This window comes from Bubalus kerabau, chromosome 8, assembly GCF_029407905.1.
Source record: "Bubalus kerabau isolate K-KA32 ecotype Philippines breed swamp buffalo chromosome 8, PCC_UOA_SB_1v2, whole genome shotgun sequence".
Classification (NCBI taxonomy): Eukaryota; Metazoa; Chordata; class Mammalia; order Artiodactyla; family Bovidae; genus Bubalus; species Bubalus kerabau.
Genome location: NC_073631.1, coordinates 106180275 through 106205614, shown reverse-complemented (window position 1 = coordinate 106205614; position 25340 = coordinate 106180275). Strand labels below are relative to the sequence as shown.

General features: G+C 37.6%; 1 protein-coding gene across 6 annotated transcripts in view; it reads right to left on the bottom strand.

Annotated features, from left to right (window-relative positions):
* Positions 1-1232: 1232 nt before the first annotated feature.
* UBN2 (ubinuclein 2) overlaps positions 1233-25340 on the bottom strand; it is a 79428-nt gene continuing 55320 nt past the window's right edge. For all 6 annotated transcript variants that reach the window (XM_055591063.1, XM_055591060.1, XM_055591061.1 and 3 more), the window contains 4 exons: positions 20239-21789; positions 14047-14278; positions 13518-13607; positions 1233-11725 (listed from right to left, as the gene is read on the bottom strand). In XM_055591063.1, coding sequence (XP_055447038.1) covers positions 11676-11725; positions 13518-13607; positions 14047-14278; positions 20239-21789 — 1923 coding nt within the window. In that variant the 3' untranslated portion in view covers positions 1233-11675. The remainder of the gene's footprint in view (positions 11726-13517; positions 13608-14046; positions 14279-20238; positions 21790-25340) is intronic.

Genomic DNA, 25340 nt, shown 5'->3' with positions numbered 1-25340 from the left:
CACACACACACACACACACCATATAATCAATAATAAAACTAGTATAAATGATAATAAAAGCTAACATTTATGTAGTACTCACTATGAGTCACTGTGCTAAGTGCTTCACATGCCTTATATATAATTTAATGTTAATCAAAGTTATATGAAAAAAAGTATTCCACAGTCAAAGAAGCTTGAGGAAATTATGGCTTTAAAAAATCCTATTTAACAATGGCAGTTTTAATACGTTAATGCACATTTGCAAGATGGTAGTCAGATTACTTAGCTACAAATTTGAGGGGCTGTTACTCCCAAAAACACACTTTTGCAAAACTGGCCTTAAATGTTACTAGTTTTTCGTAAAAGCACTTGCAGCCTACCCTCTCCTGCCTGAGAACCATGTCTTTAAACTTCTTCATCTTAATGACAGTGCACTGAAAATACACTTAAATACCGGGACTGCTTATATTTGAAGGCATATGTTCTTTTCTGTATCTTATATGCACATATACACTTATAAATGACGAAACTGTTCGATTTCTCTCACAAATTGCTATCTTTTCACCCTCTTTCCCAGTCCCTACCTGGATTTCTAAGGTTAAATTCATTTTTTCACTTTTTTCTCATGCCAATATTTTCCCTAAAGAAGTCCTCTACAAGTAAGACTAAAAGATGCTCACTTATGCAACTAGGTGAGCATCCTGCATCTACAACTGCAAGCCCTGATCCTGGAGGCAGGCATACACGTACACAGGCACACACCCTCTAATCTGAAGGAAGAACCTAGTAAGCCTGCATTCCAGGACTCACACAGTCTGGCTTCCTCTAGTCACCCCAACACCCACCTCACACCAGCCTGGCCTCCTTCCTGTTTCTTCCTGAGTCTGCTCAGGATGCTCCCTTTTCCTCCTTCCCAGTCAAATCCCATTTATCCGTGGAGGCCCAGTTCAAATGTCATCAACCTGACAAGGTCTCCTCAGATCTTTCCAGCCTATTTTCTCCCCTGCTCTGAACTCAAGTGGCAGGTGGCCATGGACCACACCTTTGTGACACATTTTGAACTGTAACTTGTCATATGATTGCAGACTCTTTGTAAATACATGGAGGGTAGGTAGGTAAATACATGCCCTGATTTCTGTATCCCATAGCACCCAGCACAGTGTGATACAAGCAAGAGATACTCCAGCACCACTGAAAGAATGAGATATTAAAATTCAAGTTAACTCAATGATACAACAGACACAAGAATAATATGTACATTCCTCTTTATTTAATACAACAACACGTAACACATACAAAAAGAAAAAACACTCATGTAAAAGGCCCTGTCGCAAAGGATAGACAGGAAACATCTACACAATCAAATAAGGCTCCTGCTTTAAAACAGGGGTTTGCTTAGCTACACTTGGAATATGAGCAAGGCTGTTGCGAAAAAAAGAAAAAGAAATCCCTGCACTGAAGGAGTATATATATCAATGGGGTCAATTTACTAAATTCACAGATCCACATCTAGGAATGTTTAAATCCTCTCACATATCCAAAAGTCATCAGGGTTTTATGAAATGTGATTTTTTGGGGGGGTTAAAAAATTTTACCTGTACTCCTCTGTCTTTAGAAAATAGTGACAAGAGCTCTCTAAAAACTAGAGACCAGCAAACCACCCAAAGTTTGGAAAGCTTTACCATTAAAGTTCAAAAAGTGTGTAGAACTGAGAATTCAAAGGCAAGATGGCAGTGGGAAGAAGAATTTAACTTAGTCATTTCCTGATCAGTCACTAGGAAACACAATGGAAACATCTAGGCTCAGTGCAGGGTTCGGTAGCAGCAGTTTGTCCATATTCCTGCTCTCATTAGAGCCGGAAATTAAACAAGCACCAGTTCATCTCAAAAGAGCCTTATACAAACATACACACATACATACCCACACCCATTCACATCTCATCACCACCCCCTTTTATTTAAATTTATTATTATTATTTTTTTTACTAAAATAATACAAAAAAGGGAGACAGGTATATTTACAAAAATCCATGGCTGGTACAGTACATAATTTTTAAGACACACTAAATGCTACAATCTTTCAGGTCCTGAGATTATTACAAATATCAACTCAAAGCTGTGTTCAGGTCCAGTTTTAAAGGAGGAAAAAAAAAATTCCCAAAATATTAAGTCACACATTTATTTAAATTTAAAATACAGCATATCCCTTCAAGTTAGCAAAAACACACCTCCCTAAAAACAACTGCAATATGGTAGTCAGGGCCTTTCACCCAGAGGAGCAGCAATTATTTAGGCTCCTTCCTTCAAAATGCATTATAAAACCTGTTGGCATCTATATAAAGCGGGGAGGTGGCTCAAGAAAGAAGATGCTGTGTAATCGGAGGGACATTCCTCTATAGAGTGAGCATTCACTGTATAAATAAGTCCCGTTTTTCCTTCTGTTACCAAACAAAAGTCTTTCCTTTATCAAAATTCATACTGCAAGAGTTGGAAATATGTGCTTACCCCGACTAAAAATCAGAATCCTTATTTCCAATCAGTTATAGCAAATCGGTCTGCAGTCCCACGATAATTTTTACAACTGCAAATAAATTTTCTTGCTTGTAATAAACAAGAAAACACTCATCATTTGGTTACCTTGGGAGACTTTGATTAACTTATTGTTTGGGACACAAAATTTTCACCAGCCAGAGATTTCCTTTCCTTTCCTTTTCAGCTTGCCAGTGTTTAGCAAGCAACAGATAAGGAAGGGCAAGCTCTAAGATTTACATACTCTTAAGAACAATTAGATATTTTTGATACATTCTGTAATATAATTTTTCAAAGACAGCCAACAAAAGAGCAGTACAAAGCTTGAATCCCTTCTCTGGAGGCTGGCCAAAAAAACTGTGTGTATGTTGGAAACCTACCTCTACTGGTGCAAGGGCCCCTTGCTTATCTACAAGTCTCAGAAGGTCTATGTAATTAATTATGTAAGCATAGCCAGGATTTTAAAAGTTGGCCAAACTTGGTCAACTTTCCGACCATGTATATAAAACAGTAATAACTCTGTCAACTGAGAATAATTTCTCTTTTAATGCCTCTGGCCAAAATTGGGGGTAATTCTTGGTAATTTCACAGGTACAAGAAAGAAAACCCAATATGCTGGCACAGAGCACACTACTCCTGCAAACAGATGAGAGAAGCAAAAAAGGAGGGAAGTTTATAGCCAGAAGGGCATGAAATGTAGTATAGCAGGCTGTCACATAGAAGAATATGCCACTTGGCTAGTCTTGGTTACTGCCAACTCCTAAATGTGCTTGGAGGGTAGATGGAACTGTTAAATTAAAAAACAGTACCTCCACGTTATCTATGGTAATAGTCACCTTGCTTGTGTTTCAATTAAGTTTCTGTTAGTGCTTTGTTACAAAATATTTTAAAACTAGACAAGATAAAATAGGATTATATTATTATTGGCAAAACAGTAACAAATAATATATCAAGAGTTTTCTGAGGAACCTAAAATTGGTACTAAGGATTCATATGGCCTTTCTGACGCAGACCTTTGTAAAGTAGGTTTATTCCAGAGGAATTAATGAAAAGAAGCAAGGCAGACTATTATGTGAAATAGGAGCCCAACAAATAATAAAAACAAATAAAAGTTCTCTTTTGAATAACCTTGAAAAGTATCAAGAAGAGGCCATGCAATGTAGCTACTACTATATTATATAGTAGAGAAATCTATTTTTAACACAAAGGAGAAGAGAAAAAAAAAATTCAGGTCACCAGTGATGATTCTAAGTCCTGGACATATAGACCCCCTTAATTATACTACTGAGATTTATTTATTTATTAAGTATTCTTGACCTGTTTGGGTAACAGTTCGGAAAAGTGTCCAAAATTTAAGTGCTAACCTGCTCTAAAATGGACATATGAAAGAAAGTCTGAAAAGCATAAGTATTACATATTACAGTATGAGGAAATTAAATAAAGATCGCAAATAGCTACTTTCAAGCAAATGGTACTTTGGGAATATCTGAGAAAAATATCAAGTTTTTCAAAGGCAGCCTGATTAAAATCCTACCAGTCCCTGTCTGAGTGTGCTGGGATGTAAACAGTCTCCTACAACATGCCTGTAGTCTTTACTTTCAAATTCAGTGGGGACCCAGCATAGATGACCAATGTGAATGAGAAAAAGAGGTGAAAGTTTAACCTTTCCTCCCCAGACTCTTAGCAACTTTTATTCTAGTGTAGCCACTGGTTGATGAAACGGTTCAGAGCTCAGACTAGAGAAAAGAAGAATGAAAACTAAAGTGAAGAAAGAATGAGAATCTGACATTAATATTTAACACCATATTTAACACCATATATTTATAATGATAGTCTGACCATCTGTTTATTAGCTCCACAAACCTGAACACTGTGCCAGAGAATCTAAAACTTTCTCAGAATTGAACACTGGGATGGTTTTATCTTAACAACCCTAAGACATTCCATGATTCTAACTACAGTGTGCACCAGAATCTGTACTTAGTTTTTGAATATAAAGTTCACATTTTAGGACAGATGTACACACAAAATATCTCTATTTTTATGTTTCCATTACTTTTCCCGAGAGGAACAAACACACATTCAACAAAACCCTTATGCCTTATTTCTTTGGGTAGAAGTCTTAATTAACATCTGTTATTTAAAGAATGGAAAAAAGAGGAAGAATGTGGAAAACATGTATATTTATCTGCATAGTTCATATTTAGAGGCTACTAACTAAGGCTTTATCTGGAAAACAAAACAAAAATACAAAAAGTGACTTTTAAGGAAAAACATCCTATCACTAGAGAGTAAATGGGCCTCAGCCAGTTCTGGGAATTAACTCAGAGGCTTTGTCTACTTGGGCCTGGGGCCTTCTCCCAACTCACTCAACACTGGATCATTTGTTCCTAATCACCTGACATTCTCTTTCCTGACCCTGAATATGTGCTACAAAATCTACACACATCTCCTCACAAATGGTGCTCAGCATCTAGCTCTAACAGAGAAGCAGCATCCAATGTTTCCTGTTGTTATTGTTTTAAATGATAAAAGGAAAATTCTATGTATTACTGCTTCATATACCCGATGGAGGGAGGGTAGGATAAGATGACCTTCCTCTCGTCCCTGGAGCCGGGCAAAATATATTTCTTTGTACCCCCACCCTTCCCATGGCTGCCCCAGCTAGGAAGAGAAACCTGCCTCCTCTCTCCCCTTTTTCTACAACCTGAGCAGTTGATGGCTCCAACTCTTTCACGTTAAAGAAGCATAAATTACAAAGGTAGACTGGCTAAAGTACACCTAGCAGACTGTGTAGTGCTTGCCCCTTCAGTGCAAAGCTGGATAAACCTATGGTTACAGGAATAGTACACAATCTCTACAAGGAGACCCCCATTCATTCTTAGAAAGTTAAAACCTTAGCTATATTCATCACTGAACAAGTAATATAAGGAAATTAGGCTGAGAACATGGCAAAGTGAGGCAGATAAAACATTTGGGATCATTAATCAACTCTAGTAACCAATCATTCACACTGTAGCTAGCTTCAGCTCCACAATCTTGGCAAAAATCACACATGTAATAATACCATAAACAGCTTTAAAAAAAAAAAACTACTTATAATTAGGAAACTTAGTGTTATTTACCCCCTCCCCTCTTATTAACCTGAAACTAAGCATTTTATCCAACCACAAATATAATATGTTTAAATAACACATATGTATCTAAATTAGAATTCCAGTGATTTTTTTTTAAACCTAAAAATCATATGGTGCTTTTTATACCCATCATAGGGAAACAATTTTTTAGCCTCTGCAGGAAGATGATAATACTTTTTTAAATTATATAGGACATTTTAGAAAAACTCAAAATATTTTTGAAAAAGTCTCTGATATCCCTGGGAGGTAGGTGAATATTATTATACCCAATTTTCTAATGGGTAATCTGAGGCACAAAGGTTAAACAATATTCCCCCTAAACACAATAATTCAAGAGTAACATGACTGAACTGAGGCCACCTGATAACAGTCTTGCTATCAAGTAACACTGCCAGGAGCCTCTGCTTTCTCCTTTTTGGCCACCAGTCTCCTCAGTTAAAATGTATTTAAAAGGGGGCATTTACTAGATATATTTATACTGGGTTTTGAGGATTGGTTCAACTTAGTCTCCCTTCACATGTCACATCTGTTTTCAACAAGAAACAGATGAACACTAATTACTGATATTATGTTATTTTGCTCAAGGGAGAAACATAAATAACCATTAAATCATATTAAGCCAAATGTAATTATTTGGCAAATGAGAAAACTGAAGCTCTCTCAAGAATGCCATGGGTTATATGAGTGTTTCCCTCCATATCTGAAGTCCTTCTGCTTCTAAGTTTATTACCCTTTTAAAAGATATGCAGCTATATGAATTCTTCAAAACCCATTTTCCAGAAGAGTATATGGTGCATTTTTAATATGGACAAAGTTGCTAACTTGCTTCAAAACTCAGAAACAATACCATGGTTCTAACTCTAGCTCTCCCGTGTCTTTAGTCTTGCCTGACATCATGTACCTTATCAACTTGACCTGGAAAGACTCTTGTTATTCCAATGCTTTCTCTAGTATTACACATGCCAAGTCTGAAGGGCACAGACCAGTGGATTACATCCAGGAGCAGCCAATGAGCCCACTAAATTTATTTTAGTTATAGTAACTGACTTGTTTTATATGTAGTTGTTTTTCCTATTAACTTTTACAAACAGATATTCAAAGGGCGAACACAGTACCTTGTGAGAAAATTTCCCAATCTACCCATTCAAATCACCTAAAGGCAATGGAATAAACAAGGCGTAAATTTTGCAAACATTAAAAGGGGAGTGCTTGGAAACGATGCAATGGTACAGCAGCTACTAGTTTTATATATATATATATATATATTACATATGTATACAAATATACACACATATATATGTATGCATGTATGTGTGTATCTTACACATATATCCATATACATATAAAGAAAAAGAAGAATATTACAGCATGACATGATCTTGGCAACTCTGAGATTCTTCCTCCTGAATCCCCTGATGTTATTAGCCTTTACTTTAGGGTATCTGAGAATAGTTTCAAAAGAGGGGAAAAAAGAAAGAAAAAAAGGCACTTAACAAAGACAAAGGCCTGAATTGAATATGCTTTAGAGGAGTAGTATAAGCCATTTTACCAGAGCTAAGAAATGATTTACAGAGTTAAACCTTTCCTCTTAAATTTTATAAAATAAAACTGTCTAACATGTTTCTAATCATTTACCTACTACTGCATTTGTCTTCTGCATCATTATTAGAAAAACAAAAGCCCCCTAAAAGCAAAAACCAAAACAACAAACAAACAAAAACAACCATACATGCACAACAGCAAGTAAAAGTGCCCTTCTGAGAACATAAAATCAGCAGAAACTGCAGCGCTGCAGCACGGGGGCAAGGTCTCAAGTCTGGCCCGATTGCAGATTTCTCTCACTCTTCTAATTTAAAACAGGACAAAATGAACATCGACCAACAAAAAGAGCAAACAAAAATCCAAAACCTCAATGATGAAAAGAATACAAGGACCAGTGTGCTTTTATGGTACACCCTTATAAAGTATCCTAGTTCTACACATGGGTCAAATTATATGACAAAGCCTCCCAGAAATAAAGAACTGTAAATTGAAGTTGAACATTACAGGCAAAGTTCATTTTACAAATGTAGCAGCAAATCTGATAGATTAATTGGAGTGCTAAGAGATGATCCCAAGGGACACAGTATTCGCGTAATCAATGGTAGTTTGAATAACAGTAGAATTTCATTTCAGAAAATGTCTTGAACCAAGTAGAGGTGGAAAGGGGGTGTGGTAGAGGGCAACGAGAGGAGAAAGATTAGAGGTGTCTGCCCTTTCCAAACCTGGGTAGTAAACAATTTAAATCTGCTTTGGGGGGGGTGGGGCGGGGAAATCCTGGGTTAAATATCTTTTCGTAGAAGTTGTTTTCATACAGGTGTCAAACCCACAGCATTCAAACAGGTGTGTGCCCGGTTCTTCTTTCTAGCTGGGTGATATGATAAACCCTATTCAGCTTCTATGATGTTAAAAAAAAAAGAAAGAAAGAAATTTGGGCTAACAACATCCATCAAAGGGGTGGCAGGCATGAAGGAATGTGCTGACACAATGCTCTGAGTCCCTCAAAATCAAGATTTGGGGACCTCAGATGAACTTCACTTCTTCCCCCAATACTTAATCTCTTCAGTTGGTTTTAAAATCATGATTTATTTTACCCTCTGATCTCAGAAGCAGATGAGAAAGAATTATAACCGACTGGTAATGAAATTATTGCTTACATCGATTGTGGAGGCTCTGAATGAGCTTGACACTTTGCTCTCAGTCTCCAGCCGAGGCTCAGCACTGCTATCTCTGGAGACAGCTCTGCTGATCATTCATTATTGCTTGTGAATACTGAGGATTAACTTGTATGTACAATAACAGCTTATACGTCAGCGAAGGCAATTTAAAATACAAGACCGTTGAAAACAGCTTACTTTTCCTGAATCAAGAATCCCATGGCATGGGATGTAACTGTGTGCTGATTACTTTTACACTGGGATGTTGCTAATGCTCTTCAGAAAAGACACATTGCTCTATAGCCTTTCCAATTACTCCCCACTTTAAAAAATAACATAATTTGATTTTCAAGTGCAAAAATAGAATATGAGTCGCAAGCCTCTGTGCTAAAAAATAACTGATTTGTATGTATGTTTTTAGTAAGAAAAGCTGTAAAAATAGGTGACCGTACAGTATGGACACCATTTTCAATGTTATGATCTAGAAAAGAAACAGGTATTTACATGCAGTAATTCTCTGATCATACTTTTTAAGAAATATAAGGATGTTTATTTGATTTGTACAATATAAACGGGCAGTCTTGATTGAAATGGATGAAGGTAATGAAAATGTGATGGGGGTGAGGCAGCAGTTCTCACAGAATCAGGATTGAAGAGAACAGAATAAAATCTCCACAGAGGAGGCCTCAGAGCCCAGAGCCCTCAGGTGTTTCGATATGGGGGAGGAACTGATAATCCCACTCTTCTCGAATGAAGACAGAATCATGGGGGGGGTCTTCATATGGTGTGACTGAGTTGATGGGTTTAACAAATTAAAGCTGTCATTCCTCAATTTAAACTACCACTGAACTCATCTATCGATAAATATATGTGTACAAAAATACACACACAGATGAATTCACGTACCACTCTCCACCAGAAGAGAGATGAATCTGCATTGTGTTCTCTCCTTGTTCAGGGAAGTAAAATGAAGGTGGCTTCTCAAAGGAAAATTTCTAAAGATTAGCAGACTTTTTTCCCCCTCTAAATTAGATAAAAGCAAGAGGTATGCTACATTGGAAGAACTCAAGAACTGAATAAGCTTCCCTAGTTAAAAAAACTGAACAAACTTTAATCAAACATTCTCCATTCAAGTCAAACCTATCTGCAACATCCCAGTATCCTTCCAAAGTATCTACTAGGGTTGACTGCTGCTGCTGCTGCTAAGTCACTTCAGTCGTGTCCGACTCTGTGTGACCCCATAGACAGCAGCCCACCAGGCTCCCCCGTCCCTGGGATTCTCCAGGCAAGAACATTGGAGTGGGTTGCCATTTCCTTCTCCAATGCATGAAAGTGAAAAGTCAAAGTGAAGTCGCTCAGTCGTGTCCAACGCTCAGTGACCCCATGGACTGCAGCCTTCCAGGTTCCTCCATCCATGGGATTTTCCAGGCAAGAGTACTGGAGTGGGATGCCATTGCCTTCTCCGACTAGGGTTGACAGGACATTCTTATTTGCTTTACTGATAAACTAAATTCTTAGAGGCAAGTAATTATATCAATGATTCCTTTGAAATAACCCTTTCCCCTTACTGTAACAAGTTCTTGGAACTAAAGTTTTCAGTTATTAACTTTTTTTTTCCACTGTAAAGTAAGCCAATATGACTCTGAAGTCAAAATATGGGCTTACAGATCTAAAGCATTGTGTTAATTTATTCAGTCCTAAAGCCTATTTGCAACTTTTGCTTATGAAAGTAAAAAAGGGCCTGATTAATACCCTTATCTGGATAAATATTAATGGTATTGGGGGACTTGTAATGAAAACATATGTAAGAAATCTTGCTACTACCAATCTGGTGCAATTTTTTTAGGTGTCTGGCATTGTTAATGGACCAAGCTTACACCATTCTTGTGAACAGTTTGAAAACATTCAGAAGCCTAAACAGGAAGAAAAAGACTAGAACAATGATGAGGTGAAAAAAGTCAACAAAATGTATCCAAACACTATAAATTTCTCCCTTAACATCCTTTGTTGAACATGCAATTTGCATGAGGAAGCTCTAGTAACGGAGTCTTATTATCTGCAGGTTTACTCATATATCAATACTCTAAGTATTAGTAAAACTTTAAAATTTCAAATGCTCCAAGTCAGTTTCACTACAATGGATATAGGGAGTAAAAATACACTATGATTGTTATAAAAATAATCCCCTGTACACAATGATCCTAATTTAATTCCTCCCTTTAAAATACCATCTTCAAAGTTCCCCCCAAATACATATATGCCATTTGAATGACCAATGAAGAAGCACTGCAATACACACTTATACCTGTTTATATCAATAGTTAGTAATCACCTGAAATACCACTAGCTAAAAGAACAGAAGGAGAGGGTGTGAACTAAAGTGATGTTGGGGGAAATTGACAGTTCATACTGGCAGGCCTGCAAAGGCTAAGTGGACCAAAGCTGCAGTCCTACAACAAAGATCCCCATTTCTCAAGAGGAAAATGTGAACACAAGTCACATTTTAACATCAAGAATGGAAATAAGAATTAACCAGTCAACACCAGATGCACAAATCACCTGAAGAAGAGAATTAAGTACCTGCTTCTGAATGGAAGATGTAATTGACCCTTTTACAAAAAGGGGACATCTAAGTTTCATCTGTTATGAGCAACAGGCTCAATTTTTTGACTTAAAAAAATGTAATATATATCACTGTGCTAAAATAACTTTCCTGAAACATCTTTAGTCCACTGATTTACACAGGAGTTGCTACACACTGGAGAAGATTCAAGTTTGTTCAGGATTTTTGAGGGTACATGATTTATACTCAGCTACTGTCTGCATCAGACATAGGGCCATTAAATATTTTTTGTGGCAAATTAGCTGCATAGTCCACTCAGATATGACCATTACTCCTGACAAACTGGCCTAATTTGGGGTATACTGCCTTTTATTATGCAACTATGTCTACAAGTGTTCAGATCCAACCCCCAGGATGGATGGAGTTTACCCAAATCCTCAATTTCCTTCTTCCTGCCCAGGGAAAAATCAAATTTGTATTTCTGTGGGTTTGACAACTGAGTCTCTTTCAAGTCAGTTAATATGGTAACTTTGTCTTTCTTTAGAAGAGACTAAAGGTCACACTTAACTTTGCACAAAAGCATTTCTTCCTCCTGCACCTGGCTTTACTCAAGTAATGTTTTCTTTTCTTTTTCCTCCTCACCACAGTGCTTGGGACGAGAGAATGTAAACATCGACAGAACAGCAGCCCTATGACCACACGAGTACTTTCCCATCAGGTAGGTTCCAACAGCCAGCCAAGTGTGTCATCTCCTTCGCTTGCTGGGAAGTCACTGAGATTTCCGTGGTAATTTAGTGTCCCCTTTACTTTGGCCTCCATCTGAGAAAAGAGGTGTTTAATCAGTATGGGTCGGCATGTCATAAAAATTAAAAGCATATGAAGCAAAACATACAATTAACTTCTAATTTTCACGTGGATGACGACATTGCTAGAAAGATAACCTTTAGTAACTTACATGTTACACCACAGAGAAGTTGACATATAAAGAAGAATGATTCTCTTATCTCAAAATGACTATGGGTTAACTGGTTTCCAGTGTCCTACAAATACTATTTCAACAAGTATTTGTTATCTACCTTATAGTCAACTGTATCAAATGCTGCGAGGATTATAAAGAAATGTAAAAACACAATCAGTCCCCCTCCTTCAAGGAACTTATCACATTTTTTGATTCCCTTAGAAAACAAGGTCAACTTCAAGGTCAACTTCATTTTCATGCAGGTGAAAATTTCTTGCCATGACATAGCAGTTAATAACTCTCAATTATTTATGTAAATGATTGGACCACACTGGGAGTGAAAACTCCAGCTGCATCTTTTAGTCCTAACCTGGCAAACGTTGTAAAAGGTAGGAAAGTCTGCTATGGGAAGAATGATTTTTCTAGTTTTACATATGGCTGTGTAACTTATACTGGGAAAATGCTAATCACTCTACTTAAACTGGACAAGAGTAGGACTGGGTGACCTCGAGGGCCAAAAAAAAAATGTAGAAAATCTCTCATCATTTGTTGCCTTATCAAGGAAAATTAAGCTTCACCAGGCCTGCGTATTCTTGCCTGGAGAATCCCATGAACAGAGGAGTCTGGCAGGCTATAGTCCATGGGGTCACAAAGAGTCGGACACAACCGAGCGACTCACCCTTTGTTCCCACACTGGCACAACTATGGTCCTGTGTTCATTCTCTCAAGGAGTTAGTCTGGGGCAGCTTAACACCTGGGTGTCTTAGAGCATTTACTACAACCTACTGCCTCAAGATTGCTCTGAAGCTCCCATTTCCACTTTGTGGTCAGCTGTAAACTTGCTCAACAACCATTTTAAATGCAGTGGCCAAAAAGAACAGTGAGGCCCTAGTCAGCTTTCAAAGTTAAGAGAGCAGCTGAACTGCTCAAAGATGCTGAAAATGGCCCTTAAAAATAGTTTCAGCATTTTACTGGGGCCAGCTGCTGATGAGAGCAAGAATCTGGAGGCCAGGGTTGGGTGCAGTGTCCACTGTCCAACTCCAGATCTCAGAGAATCTAGATGGGCTGCAAGTATATAACACAGAGAGTCTGAAATCACATTGGTTTAATCAGGGCTAAGACACAGAGAAGAGTGATAGTTAAGAATACAGGCCATGGAGTCAGACTTCCTGGATTTGTATCTCAAATTAAACACTTATTATCCCATCAACTTGGGCAAGTTGCTTACCTCTGATTCCATTTCCTGATCTGTAAAACGGGGACTGTGATCTCATTCACAGGTTTATTTTAAGGATTAAATTAACTAATATGTGTGTGTCACAAGACTATCTGGCACTTTGGAAAATTTCCATAAAGGTCAAGTGTGATTAACTACTGGACATGATTTTTGTATACTGTCTTATGAATCCTATTCTTTGTCCTCATTCCCACATAACAAACACCTTCAAAAAGGCTCTCTGCACATGTAACAAAAGATCTCCTTTACCTGTTTCCTTTCTCTGAAAAGGTGTTTGTTGCCGATGAGGATTTGCTCATATGAAAATTACTTTTTCCAATCTTTGTCATTCTCTCACATTGTTTTCAGGAAAGATTTAATATATTGGTAAATCTGTATAAATATTAGATAGAGGAAGAAACGGGGGGCTCTCTTACCATTAAATGTTTGCTGTACATGTGTAGGCAGAGGTGCGTGGGAAAGCGCTGCTGCGTGCTGAGCTCCTGGCTGTAAACCCTTTAGTAAATCTGGGGGAAGAACACACTTGTCAGTGATCTTCTTCAAACTAAGACCTGAGCCCTCTTAGATACAAAAATAAAAATAATTTATCCAATGCAAGCACAGACCTCAACTTCAAAGGTTTTTTTAAACTAGAGCACATACATTACGTGTATAAATATAAATGTGCATGCAAATAACCCAGGAAATCTGACTTTCTCTTACTATAAATTTCATTAAGATAGAAATGTGGAATAGCCAGTTCACTTTAGAAACTACAAAAAGATTTCAGAGTCCAGTAATTCCACTTATTTTATATATACACAAGAAATAAACTGGATTTCTTTTAAAAAGAAATTCTATAATCTCCACTAACTCCAACTAGACTGCTCTCAATTAGTATAAATTTGTGAGGTTTCCTGTTCTCTCAAGACTAGGAAGCCATGTAAGAAAAAGAGCCCCACTTACTCTGAGTTAGGCTATGGTGGAAAGCGGCTGAGGTAGATCCCGAGGTGGTTGTCACTCCAGCTGTGTCCGTTCCAAAGCCAAGTAGCTCCAAGGGAAACTGGAAGGGCATGGTCACTGGAACAAGGCCACCCAGCATCCCAAAAGGAGTCACATTTTGATTTGTTACAGACAAAGGTGATGTCATGAGAGTCAGAGGTGAGGCATTAGCCAATAATGATGCTCCTGCTGTGGACTGCAGAAACCAGGGGTCAAAATACATAAGAAATCAAGTCTTTAACCTGAATTGATTTATTTTACTTAATATCCTCATGAACGTGAGATTGTGTCTTACGTCTACTCTAACACAAACTCTGGGAGACAGAAATGAAGGCTGAAGTGTAAATTACATTTCAAAGAGTGACCAATACTGGCTTTGGAAATACTTCTACGTTTCAGCACCAGTTAAGCTTCCTTAACTGTTACTGCAATGTCTGTATTAACACCCATTCCTCTCTTAATTTCTAAACTTGGATTTCCGCTTTTGCTCTTACCTCTACATCTGACACAGGGAATTAATTCCATATAATTTCAATTCGGTCTCTGATCTGTAATTTAACTGTCTTTCTGGGCACAATCTCTGCAGCTTCTGTTCTAGACTATTACTCTCTCAGATCCCTCAACTAGATACCCTGTACGTTCATCGTTAATGGCCATCCGTGTTTTCCTCTTCAAAAGCTTTATCTGCCTCTTCCTCAAAAGCTAACCACCAGACCTATGCCATGAATACCACCCCTGCAGAACTTTCTGTCACAGATGTCAACCAAGCACTGCACATTCTCTGCATTTCCTCTGCTTTTGCATATACAGAGACTGCTGACATATCTTAAAACCAACTGTCGTACAACCAACCATTACTCCTGGCTCTTCCCTAACCCCTAGCAACAACCTGACTTATGTATCTTTCTTTTATTATCAAACTTATTGAATGGCAGCCTTCATTTTCCACACTATCTCATCTCTTCTTAACCCCTGAAAGCTGATTTTCAATTCCACTACATTTCTGAACTCAGACTCCTAAGGCAAAAGGTAAATTACAGAGTGTTTTGACACTCCCTCACTTGGGCTTTGATGCCATCGTTATGAAGAAAAACACTTCAAAACATGCCAGCACTGATAAGCTTTCATTGAGAAATTACTGAAATATACTTAATAAAGCTAATTTAGTTCTTTGAACAATTTTCTATACAACAAGTAAACATTTTTTTCCATTCCGACTTTTTTTTGTGTACTTAGTAAAGATTATAACCAAAATTTCTCAGTATCAGATATTACCTACTACATCTGCAATTGTGAGCTTTCTTTTATAGCCTTATTTTATCAACTCCAAATTTCTGTGGTAAAAAATTTTCACAGTTCTAAGTTTGGTCAAGAAAACTGAATTCTCTGAATATTTGTTAATCAATAATAAGCATTAGCAACTGTTACTTTTATTTTGTATACTGATGATTTCTACCAGTAAACATTATTAATAAAGGGCTAGTCATTTAATTTCTCAGTTAATCTATAGGAAAAATGTAGGTGATTTTCCCATGCAAAAATGCCACATCATCTCACGTATTTATACACTCAATGGTCCACACCACTGCTGAACGAAAAAATGAAGAGCATTCTTAAAAAGCTTTCTATTGTTTTTTCACTAGCTCTCCAACTGCCTTCCCTTACCTCCTTTATTTATGTCTCAAATTTGTACCTATAGTTCTGACCTCGCACCTCGGTTGCAATCCTGTTTAGCTAATGGTTTAGTGAAGAATTCCACTTGGATATCTAACCTCACCAAATTGGTATGCCCAGAATTGAACTCATCATCTGTTACAATCATTTCCCTCCCATATATGTTAACTGCTAAGATCAGTAGTTTCAATTCTTTCCCACCACTCAAGGCTTGAAACCTTAGTTTTTAAGCAACACAAAATGAAAGACAAGATGATCTCATATTCAACATATCCTTTTTTTTTTTCATCACAACTTTCTCCCACATTTAAGTGCAAATCTTTACAAATTTATGCTTGGACTTAACTGTTTTTCTTATTTGCCAGTTGTTCCCCTCTACTGTGTCAACCATGATATTAAAAATGGGTGATTTAGGAACAAATTACTGACTTAGAAACAACAGTGGTTTGAAGCAAAAAAAAGGATCAGTATCAAGAGTTAACAAGGGTTTTCTCTTCTTTTTCATCAACATTCTACTACAGTCTCAGGATAATATGGGGAACACACTCTAAAACCCTGTTCCCCAAGCAGAGCCCTCCTGGTGAGGAACATTAAATACTGCTAATAAGGAGAACTCTTATGCTTTTCTGGAGTAGGTTCACTGAAGCATTAAAGCTGACAGAAAATGTAAATTAGGGCAACTTACAAAATTAAGTTATGTGTATTAGCAAAAGAAAAAAATGGCACCAGGCCCTAACTGTCTGACATTTTATACTTATAAAAACCTTCCATATCCACTTTTGTTTATAAAACTAAAATCAAACACCAGATTATCTAAATGTTACATCGCAGTTATAATTTTCTCTCACAGAAGATGGAGACCTTTTAAAAGCGGGGTATCCCATTGTTGGTATTATTCAGAAACATTACAGGAGAAGCTATCAACATGAAGCAGGCAAACAGTTCAGGATAATGCCCCATAATCAGAAATATTTTCCATGACCTCCACATTTCATTCCCAGGGGAAAATATAAAGGAACACCTTGCTCTTCGTGGTGGGCATTAGATTTCTTTTTAAGGACATGTTTCATTTTGGTGAGTACATCTGCCCCCCACATTCTCTATAACACCCAGGGTGGTTTTTTGAAATGTGTATCAGACCATACCACTCCCCTCCAACGGCTTCCCACTGAACCCAAAGTAAAAGCCCAAGTCCTTATTGTAGCCCCCAAGGTCCTCAGTCACATGGTCTGGAGTTGTTTTTTAACCTGTCACCCCCGCCCCCCCATCTTTCCCAACTGTCCAGCCCTGTCAGGTTCTTTCCTATCTCAGTGTCTTCACATCTACCTTCCCTTTCTTGCCTGGGCTGTTTGCTCGTCTCTCCAAAAGGCTTGGTCCTAGTCATTCAATTATCAGCTCAAACGTTGCCTCTTCCAAGAGGCCTTCTCCATCTCCCTTATCCATGTTAGCAGCAATCGCACTTTATCATATTATTCTGTTATATTTTTATAGCACAAAGTATTTTTAAATACTGTGTTTTGCTTATCTTCGTCCTAGAATATATGCCCCATGAGAGGGGGCATATATTGATCTTGACTCACCCCAATTTTCCCAGCACCTAGAAGAGTGCCTGGCACATATTAAACACTTAGTAAATATTTGCTTAGTGAATTATTTTGGAAATTATAGAGTGGCAAAGACTGGATTCACAGAAAATCAATAAGCTGAAGGGCAAGAAAGAACAGGAAAGCCTTCAGTGCAAAGTTATTAAATACAAAGCAGGTAGAGATCAATCTGAACCTATGAAGACTTTAACTTTGGTTAACCTCAGGACCTGTCATTTTTACATCTGCACACAGCTAAAGACATCTTTCAGAGGCAAGTGGAATATTTTATAGACATAGATAGGAAATCTGTTTTTCGTGTTGGCTGGCTTTAGAAAGACAGGATCTAGGGGCCACAAGGTAGCTGATAAGACATCAATAAGATGTTGTATTAAAAAAGAGAACAAAAGTTAGGAATAACCTTATTCAATTACTGATCTTTTCTTCAGTCAAACCAATAAGAAAGACAAAAAGGATCAGATATGAAGCAGGAACATTAAGGTCTCCAAATCATAAAGCCATTTTGGAGAGGAAGAAATCAGAAGGAAGGAGTTACATTTTAGAAACACAAATTTTGCCATGTAGCTTCCTTGATAAGAAACTAACTGGTAAACAATAAACCAAATTGTTCTTTTGGGATAAATGATCAAATGTAGGAAGTTTTCCGGGGGGGGGGGGGCGCAGGGGTGGTGGGGAGAAAAAAAAAACAGAACTGATAGATTCTGGAGATGATAAAAGACAGGGAGATTTAACTTTAAAGAAAACAAAGCAAGTGAAAGAAAAAAACAAGCAAATTTTAACTCCAGGAAACAAGCCCAAAATTTATGACTGAAACCACAGTTCACAATAGTTAGCTCAACAATGACAATCTTTTACAAAGTCACAGATTTAACCAAAAGTTGTCATTTTAGTCTCTGAAGAGAATGGGAGAAGTATAAGACAGTTAAAAGCCTTATTTATCACAATGAGAAGCTGAAAGATAACACTAAGAGAGCTTCCATTCATTCTTATTTTTAAAAAACACAAGAGAAAAAGCTAACAGTTAAAGTAGTTGACAACAGGAAGGAGGATATGGGCCATGAAACTGTCATTTTGGTTATAATCCTCTCATTAAATTAAATCAAATTAAAGATTGATTTCAAAAGCAGTCAATATTTTAACAAAGATAATAAAATAAGAATGTAGACGAACTCCTAGACCTTAGTTATAACTTAAATTTTAACATACGATCCCTAGGGGGTTTTTTGGCTATTTTCTTATTTCTGATAAAAGCAAAATCATATGGCTAAAATATCTATAAATCCTAGATTTCAATTAATGAAGTGTCAGTTAATGGAATTTTGTTCTATATTAGAATTTTAGAATTCATTCATTCCTAAGCCTATAGTAGAGGCAGAGTGATGATCTGGGTTTTAGGTGTACATTGAATACCAACACTTAGCTTGTACTGAACAGCAGGAAATCTCTCAGATACCATGGGGAAACTTACTTCATTAGATGTTCCTATTCCACATAAATAAGATGCAGTACAAAATTAGAGCACTTTCTTAGACAACAGAGTTTCATAAATAAGTCATATTTTCAAAGAATAATTGAGAAGCTAAGAAATAACATCATAAAATGCTATTTTTAAAAAAGCTTATGAAACATACTATTATATAAAATCTACTTTCTTGAAGAGTCTAAAAAAAGTATCTGGAAAACATCAACACTGGTGAGATGATACATGACTTTTCTTTCTTTTTTAATTTTTTTCTGAATTTTACCAACTGTGAACATGGATTATGTTTCAAGGGAGGGGGGAAAAAGTTAAAGAAACCAAATGAGTAAAGTGAAGAACAAACCTGAGGAGGCCTCAGAATACAAATAAGTGGTAGATAGATGAAAATAATAACAGAAAAGATGACATGAAAGGCAGAGAGATGAAATATATGAGCAACAGAGCTCTCAAAAACCTAGGCAAATGGATCAGAAATGATAAGCAGGCCCATAATAGAATAAAATATTCTTCAGCTGAAAAAATGGGTGGGTCAGAGACTGAAAGATGTTACTATTTTCTAGGTACAAAATTAATGAAAACTATCTAGATAAACCTAGCCATTATCTGGGAACACTTGATTTTCAAGGAAAAAGATAAAATGTGATTAGCATTTAGGTAGAGAAAATATGTTACTTATAAGGGAACAAAATGTCAGAATGGCCTCAAACTTTTTTATAACCTTGAATAGTAAGGCTCAGTGGAGCAGTATTTATAAAATCTGGAGTGAGACACTTAGTGACCCAAGAAGTCTCTATCTATTCAAGTGTGACAGAAACCATCAGGTATATAAGTGCTGACGTAGAACAACTTTCACATTAGCCTTTCTGAAAAGATTCCTTGAATTAGGTACTCCTGTTAACTGAGAGAGAAATTTAAATGAAAAACTCATGAATGGGGAAAGTATGGTATAAACAGACTACTGATACTAATTTGACAGATAATTATATATGAACAACTGCAAAATTTATAAAAAATAATTTTATTCAAAAAAGATGCAGTTAAAGGAAAAAAATAATATGAATGTATAAATTTGATTTAAAAAGTTATGAAAGTTGACAGGAGAAAGGGACTAGGACAGGGAAGAGAAGAGACAAGCGAAGGTATGTTAAAATCATAAATGACGATTTTGTTCTGGACTTTGATAAGGTACAGTTTTAAATTGTTTTTCAAAAATTTTGAAAGCAAACATGTGATTAAAAAAACACACCCCAACAAAAGTTTTGTCCCCAAGATTATCCATCACTGTGATGTCAACATCCATAAGTTATAAACAACTGACACATTATAATAAGATCATTAAATTGAGAGAAATTACACCACCTTACGTTTTTATCACGTAAGTGCATCTAACATACATACCTGCACACTGGCTGCTACCACTGAAGACCCTGAGGCAGAGGATGGTCTATGTGGAGTAGACAACGGTTTAGTAGCACCCTGTGTTCCACTTCCTGTTCCCCCAGATAGACTAGTCCTATTAGCTCCGCTTGAGTTAAGGTTGCTACCTCTGCTGGCAGGTACATTCATTGCAATTCCACTCAAGCTATTCTTCCCAACAGTTCCAGTGGATGGTGAGTTTGTTAGCTTTGAAGGGGCCTGAAGATTTTTTGTAGACGGAAGGCCTGAAGTGCGATTCAAGGGCAATAAATTCAAGGTGGGAGACTGTCTGCTGATGTTCATTCCACTGGGCTGTTTATGGACTGGGTTGTTACTGCTTGAGTGGCTACTCTGGGCCACTAGTGCATTTGGACTGGAAGAACTTGGGGATACAGTAGGTTTGGGAGTTGGGTTGGATTTAGAAATAAGTTTAGTTGATACTGAAGGCTTAGCTGACTGAGAGGGCTTGGGTGAGGCAGAAGGCTTAGGTGAGGGCAAGGGTTTAGGAGACGTGGCGGGTTTTGGAGATGAGGCAAGTTTTGGGGATGCAGCCATTGAGAAGGGGGACTTGAAACCCTGCGTGGAGATTTGTGACACCATCGCCTTGGCTAAATAGTTAGTGGAGGTAGTGGTGCTAGGTACTGTCCTAGAAACCAGGGAGTGGGACCCTTGAGAACCATTTCCAGGTGGGGGTGTAGATAAGGGAAGGCGGTACATAAGTGGCTTGTCTGAAGTCTTAGTAAGTGGGGATGAACAGGAAAGCTGGGGATTATTACTTAACTTCACCACTGGGTTGGTCTGTGATTTACTAATAGTCGCTTGTAATGGAGACACATAGTTCTGCTGGACAGCTGAATGCTGGTGCACCTTTGTTACTTGTGTTAACGGAGAAGCGTCTTGGGCCTCTGATGTTCCCAGAGTATGAGAAGAGGCAGCAACTTGGGCTTGGGAAGAGGAGGAGACATGGGTCTGTGAAGAGGAAGAAGCATGAATCTGGCTTGACCTCTGCAGTCCTTGCTGAAGCAGCCTGGCTGGCAAAGGTTCTAAGGAAACTTTTGGGTTCTGAATTGAAGAACCAGCAATAAGGCCTGAAGAGATGCCAGTATGAGCTAAATCCTGGGGTTTCTTTGGTACTGGCCCTGTATGGCCAGCAATGAGACTCGACGAATGTGCAGTCTGAGTAGAATCTAGTTTTTTGGGTGTAGCCAGTGGCAGTTTACTCATGATACTTGCTAATTTTTCTTCTCTCAGTCCTGGACGAGGTTTTGCAGTTGGCATACTTATCCTTGAGCCAGCTGGAGGGCCCTTGTTCCCATTGTTGATAACAGCTAAGGCTTCAGAAACAAGATCCAGTGCAGGTGGATGAAAGGAAAGCTCTTCATCTAGTGAGTCATCAAGGCAGATGGTCTCCTGCACTGGCGTGGAGCCAGAACTGGTAGAGGCCATGGCCGATGTGCTAGAGCTCGTTGAAGGACCACCAACTGAAGCCACCGAGGATGCAGGAGTTTTCTGGTCCTTTTTTGGACTATACTCCTAGCATAAGCAGCATTATATTGGAAAAATAAAAACAATTAATCAAAATTTACACAGTATTAGTTTTTAAAGCATTAGAATTTTCATAATTGAAATTCTACAGGTCTCTTTGCCTTTATCTTAGGATTTTACCCATCTTATGTAATACAGTTTGCTATGATACAGACCATCACTCCCTGCTTCCTTGCATTTTGGCCTCTTTGTATGCCTTACAGCTACCTACAGACAGTACATAGAGAAACTGGTACATCAAACTGGTAGATGATTCAATTCAAGCACACTTAAATTATGTTTTCTATTCATTATGGTAGAAGTCATTCATAATTTATTTCATATATATTCACTATGAGCAAGGTACTATGCTAAGAAAACAAGAGTATTAGAAATTAAAACTCTAAATACCTAAGAGAGAATTAAGAATTTAACCTTCTTAAAATTCAAGGAAGAGATAGAATTAGAGCAGTTTAAAATACTTAAAGAGTGAAAGCATTAAAAAAGTGTCTTTCTCAAGAAAAATATGAAGTACTTGACATTTTATTTTTATAATTAAGAAGAAAGAAAACTACATAAAAATCATTTCAAAGTTTCAATTAGTTTTTAAAAAAGAGACAAATCCAAATAAAACCAAAGCCTATCTATTAATTTATACCACCATAGCACTTACCTTAACTATGGTGGGGAAAGCATGGAGAAAAAGAGTCTCTACCATCTACCTTCTAAGGTATTATGATAACAATAAATAGGAATAGTAAATTCTTATTTCTCTTAAGAATGCCACTGCACTCTAACTTTCTTAGCAATTTCTCTAAAACTTCTAAACAGCCCTGACTGAAAGCCTCAGTGCCTTTCAGCAGTCTGAAGTGTAGCTACATTAAGGCCAAGCCTGCGTGCTAAGACGAAATGCAGATGAGGCACGATGGCATTGACATACCATTCAGTGAAAACTCCATCACTATAAAGAGGACAGAAACTGAGAGTGAAGGAGGCTATCAAAATAATATTGGTAGTGTTACCAGTATAAAACTGCCATTTTAAAGTAACTTCTTTAACATTTTTTCTTATAAAAATAACATTTAATCCACCCGAGAGTACTGTGTAGATTTATACTGGCAAATTGTTTAGGATATATATTTGAGTGGAAAAAACAGGTTATTCCTTTTATATAAAATGTTAATTCAATCTGGATAAATCAATGACTGGATGGGCAGATGGATTCAGAAGGAAGGAGGGGAGGCAAGGACAGAGATCCAGAAGAAAGGAGGGCAGATGTGTACCAGAAAGTAAGAAGCTTTTTTTCCTCTGTGTGAGCAGAAATTTCAGGATACGTTTACTTTCCTCCTTCACTTTTCTATATTGTTTGCATTTTCTCCTGTAAACATTCCTTGTATTACCTTTATAACTGAAATAGGTATTGAAGGGGCATTAGAGCAGAAAGAAAAAACAAATCAGAATACAGTTTTTTCCATTTGGGGAAAAGGAAAAGGTAAATTCATCACAAAGATGAACAAAACAGAACTACCCTGGTGGTTCAGTGGTTAAGAATATGCCTGCCAATGCAGAGGACATGGGTTTGATTCCTGGCCTGGGAAGATCTGACATGCCTTGGGGGCAACTAAGCCCATGCCCTACAATTACTAGCATTGACTACTGAGCCCTTGTGCCCAGAGCCTGTGCTCTGCAATGAGAAGCCACAGCAATGAAAAGCCCACATACCGCAATGAAGAGTAACCCCCACTCAAAGCTACTAGAGAAAGCCCGTGCACAGCAACAAAGACTCAGTGCAGCCAAAAATAAATTAAAAAAAAATTTTTTTAAGATGAACATAACAGACAATCCCACTGTACCATCCCAACACACCCATTATCAGAGTTCTGGTAAATTTAATTGTATGTTTAAATAGATGTACCAAAATTTAACCAACGCTTTATGGTGGGTATTAGGAGTTTAAAAATAAGTCAAATGTCAAAACAAAGCATGAACCAATAGATTTAATCAAATACTGGCTCAATATTATTTGGATTAGAAGTTAAAAGTAGGTTAACCAAGAAAAAGAAGACTACTTAATCTGTATTCAAAAAGCCTCTGACACTATTAAGTTAAGAAGACCACCGAGTAGCAAATACAGATCTTCTGGCCATAACCTCACAAGCAAAGAAACTCTATTCAAAGAGTGAAGTCTATGGGAAAAGTCTGAAATCTAAAAGGTGTGGGCTTTCATTACAATTTTAATTTCAAATGATTATAGTTTTCACTTCTAAAGGTTATTGTGGGTTGGCCAAAAGGTTCATTTGGTTTTTTCCATAACAGCCTACAGAAAAACTCAAACTTTCTGGCCAACCCAATACTTGGTTCAACACTGCCTTGTCTATTTTGATGTTTCCCCCCCACCTTCTACATTTTTAAATATTAAATAACTTAAGTTACTTTATGTCCTATACATAATAAATTCATCACTTGCTATTCTCAGACAACCAATTCTATTGGTTGTCTCTGCTGACCCACTCATAGGAACACTTCCTCACAATTTCCTCACGTATCCCATATTTTCAGATGTTTGACACAGTATATGTAGTGGCTAGGATTTGGCGCTTTCACCACCACGGCCTGGGTTCATTTCCCAGTCAGGGAAACCTTTCTTTGGGCTTTCCCAGCAGATCAGCTGATAAATAATCCTCCTGCAATGCAGGAGACCCCGGTTTGATTCCTGGGTCTGGAGGTTCCCCTGGAGAAGGGATAGGCTGCCCACTTCAGTATTTTGGGGCTTCCCTGGTGGCTCAGATGGTAAAGAATCTGCCTGTAATGTGGGAGACTTGGGTTTGATCCCTGGGTTGGGAAGATTTACTGGAGGAAGGCATGGCAATACACTCCAGTATTCTTGCCTGGAGAATCCCCTTGGACAGAGGAGCCTAGCAGGCTACAGTCCATGGGGTCGCAAAGAGTGGGATACGACTCAGCAACTAAGCACATATGTAATAAGCCTTTGAGGTCTGGGATGAGGGTACGTTATTCCAGAAAGAATGTGATTTGCCAGTGTCCTGGGTTAATACTAATCTAACAACTTTTAAGTTAAGGTTTTCCTAGACCATGCAGGTTGTATAAACTAATCCATGGAAAATTTTCAGGAAAGACTTTCTTTCCCTAATTCAGAACCAAGGCCAAAACACAAAAGTTTCTTAATCTTTCTACTGGTGAATGGATTCCTTTTCTAGTCCTTTTACTAAAAATGTCATCCTCTGAGAGTCCCAGGTTTATGGAGAGCTTCATTCCAATTCCCAATCTATTTAAGTCTAAGAAAATCTTATCAGCTGTGCTGTGAAAGGTGATAGAAACCAGCAAATGCACCTAAGGGCAACTGAAGTTTCACTGACAGATTAACTTTCTGGCAGCTTCTCCTTTGTTTTGAGACATGGATTTCACTCATTCAAGATCCCAGCCATGCTTTTAAAACCTATTTGTCATATTAATATTTTATCCAACATTTCTAAGTAGTACTAAGCCTTAGAATTCAATTAATGTATATAAACCTCCCATTGCCAGTCATCTGTTCTCCC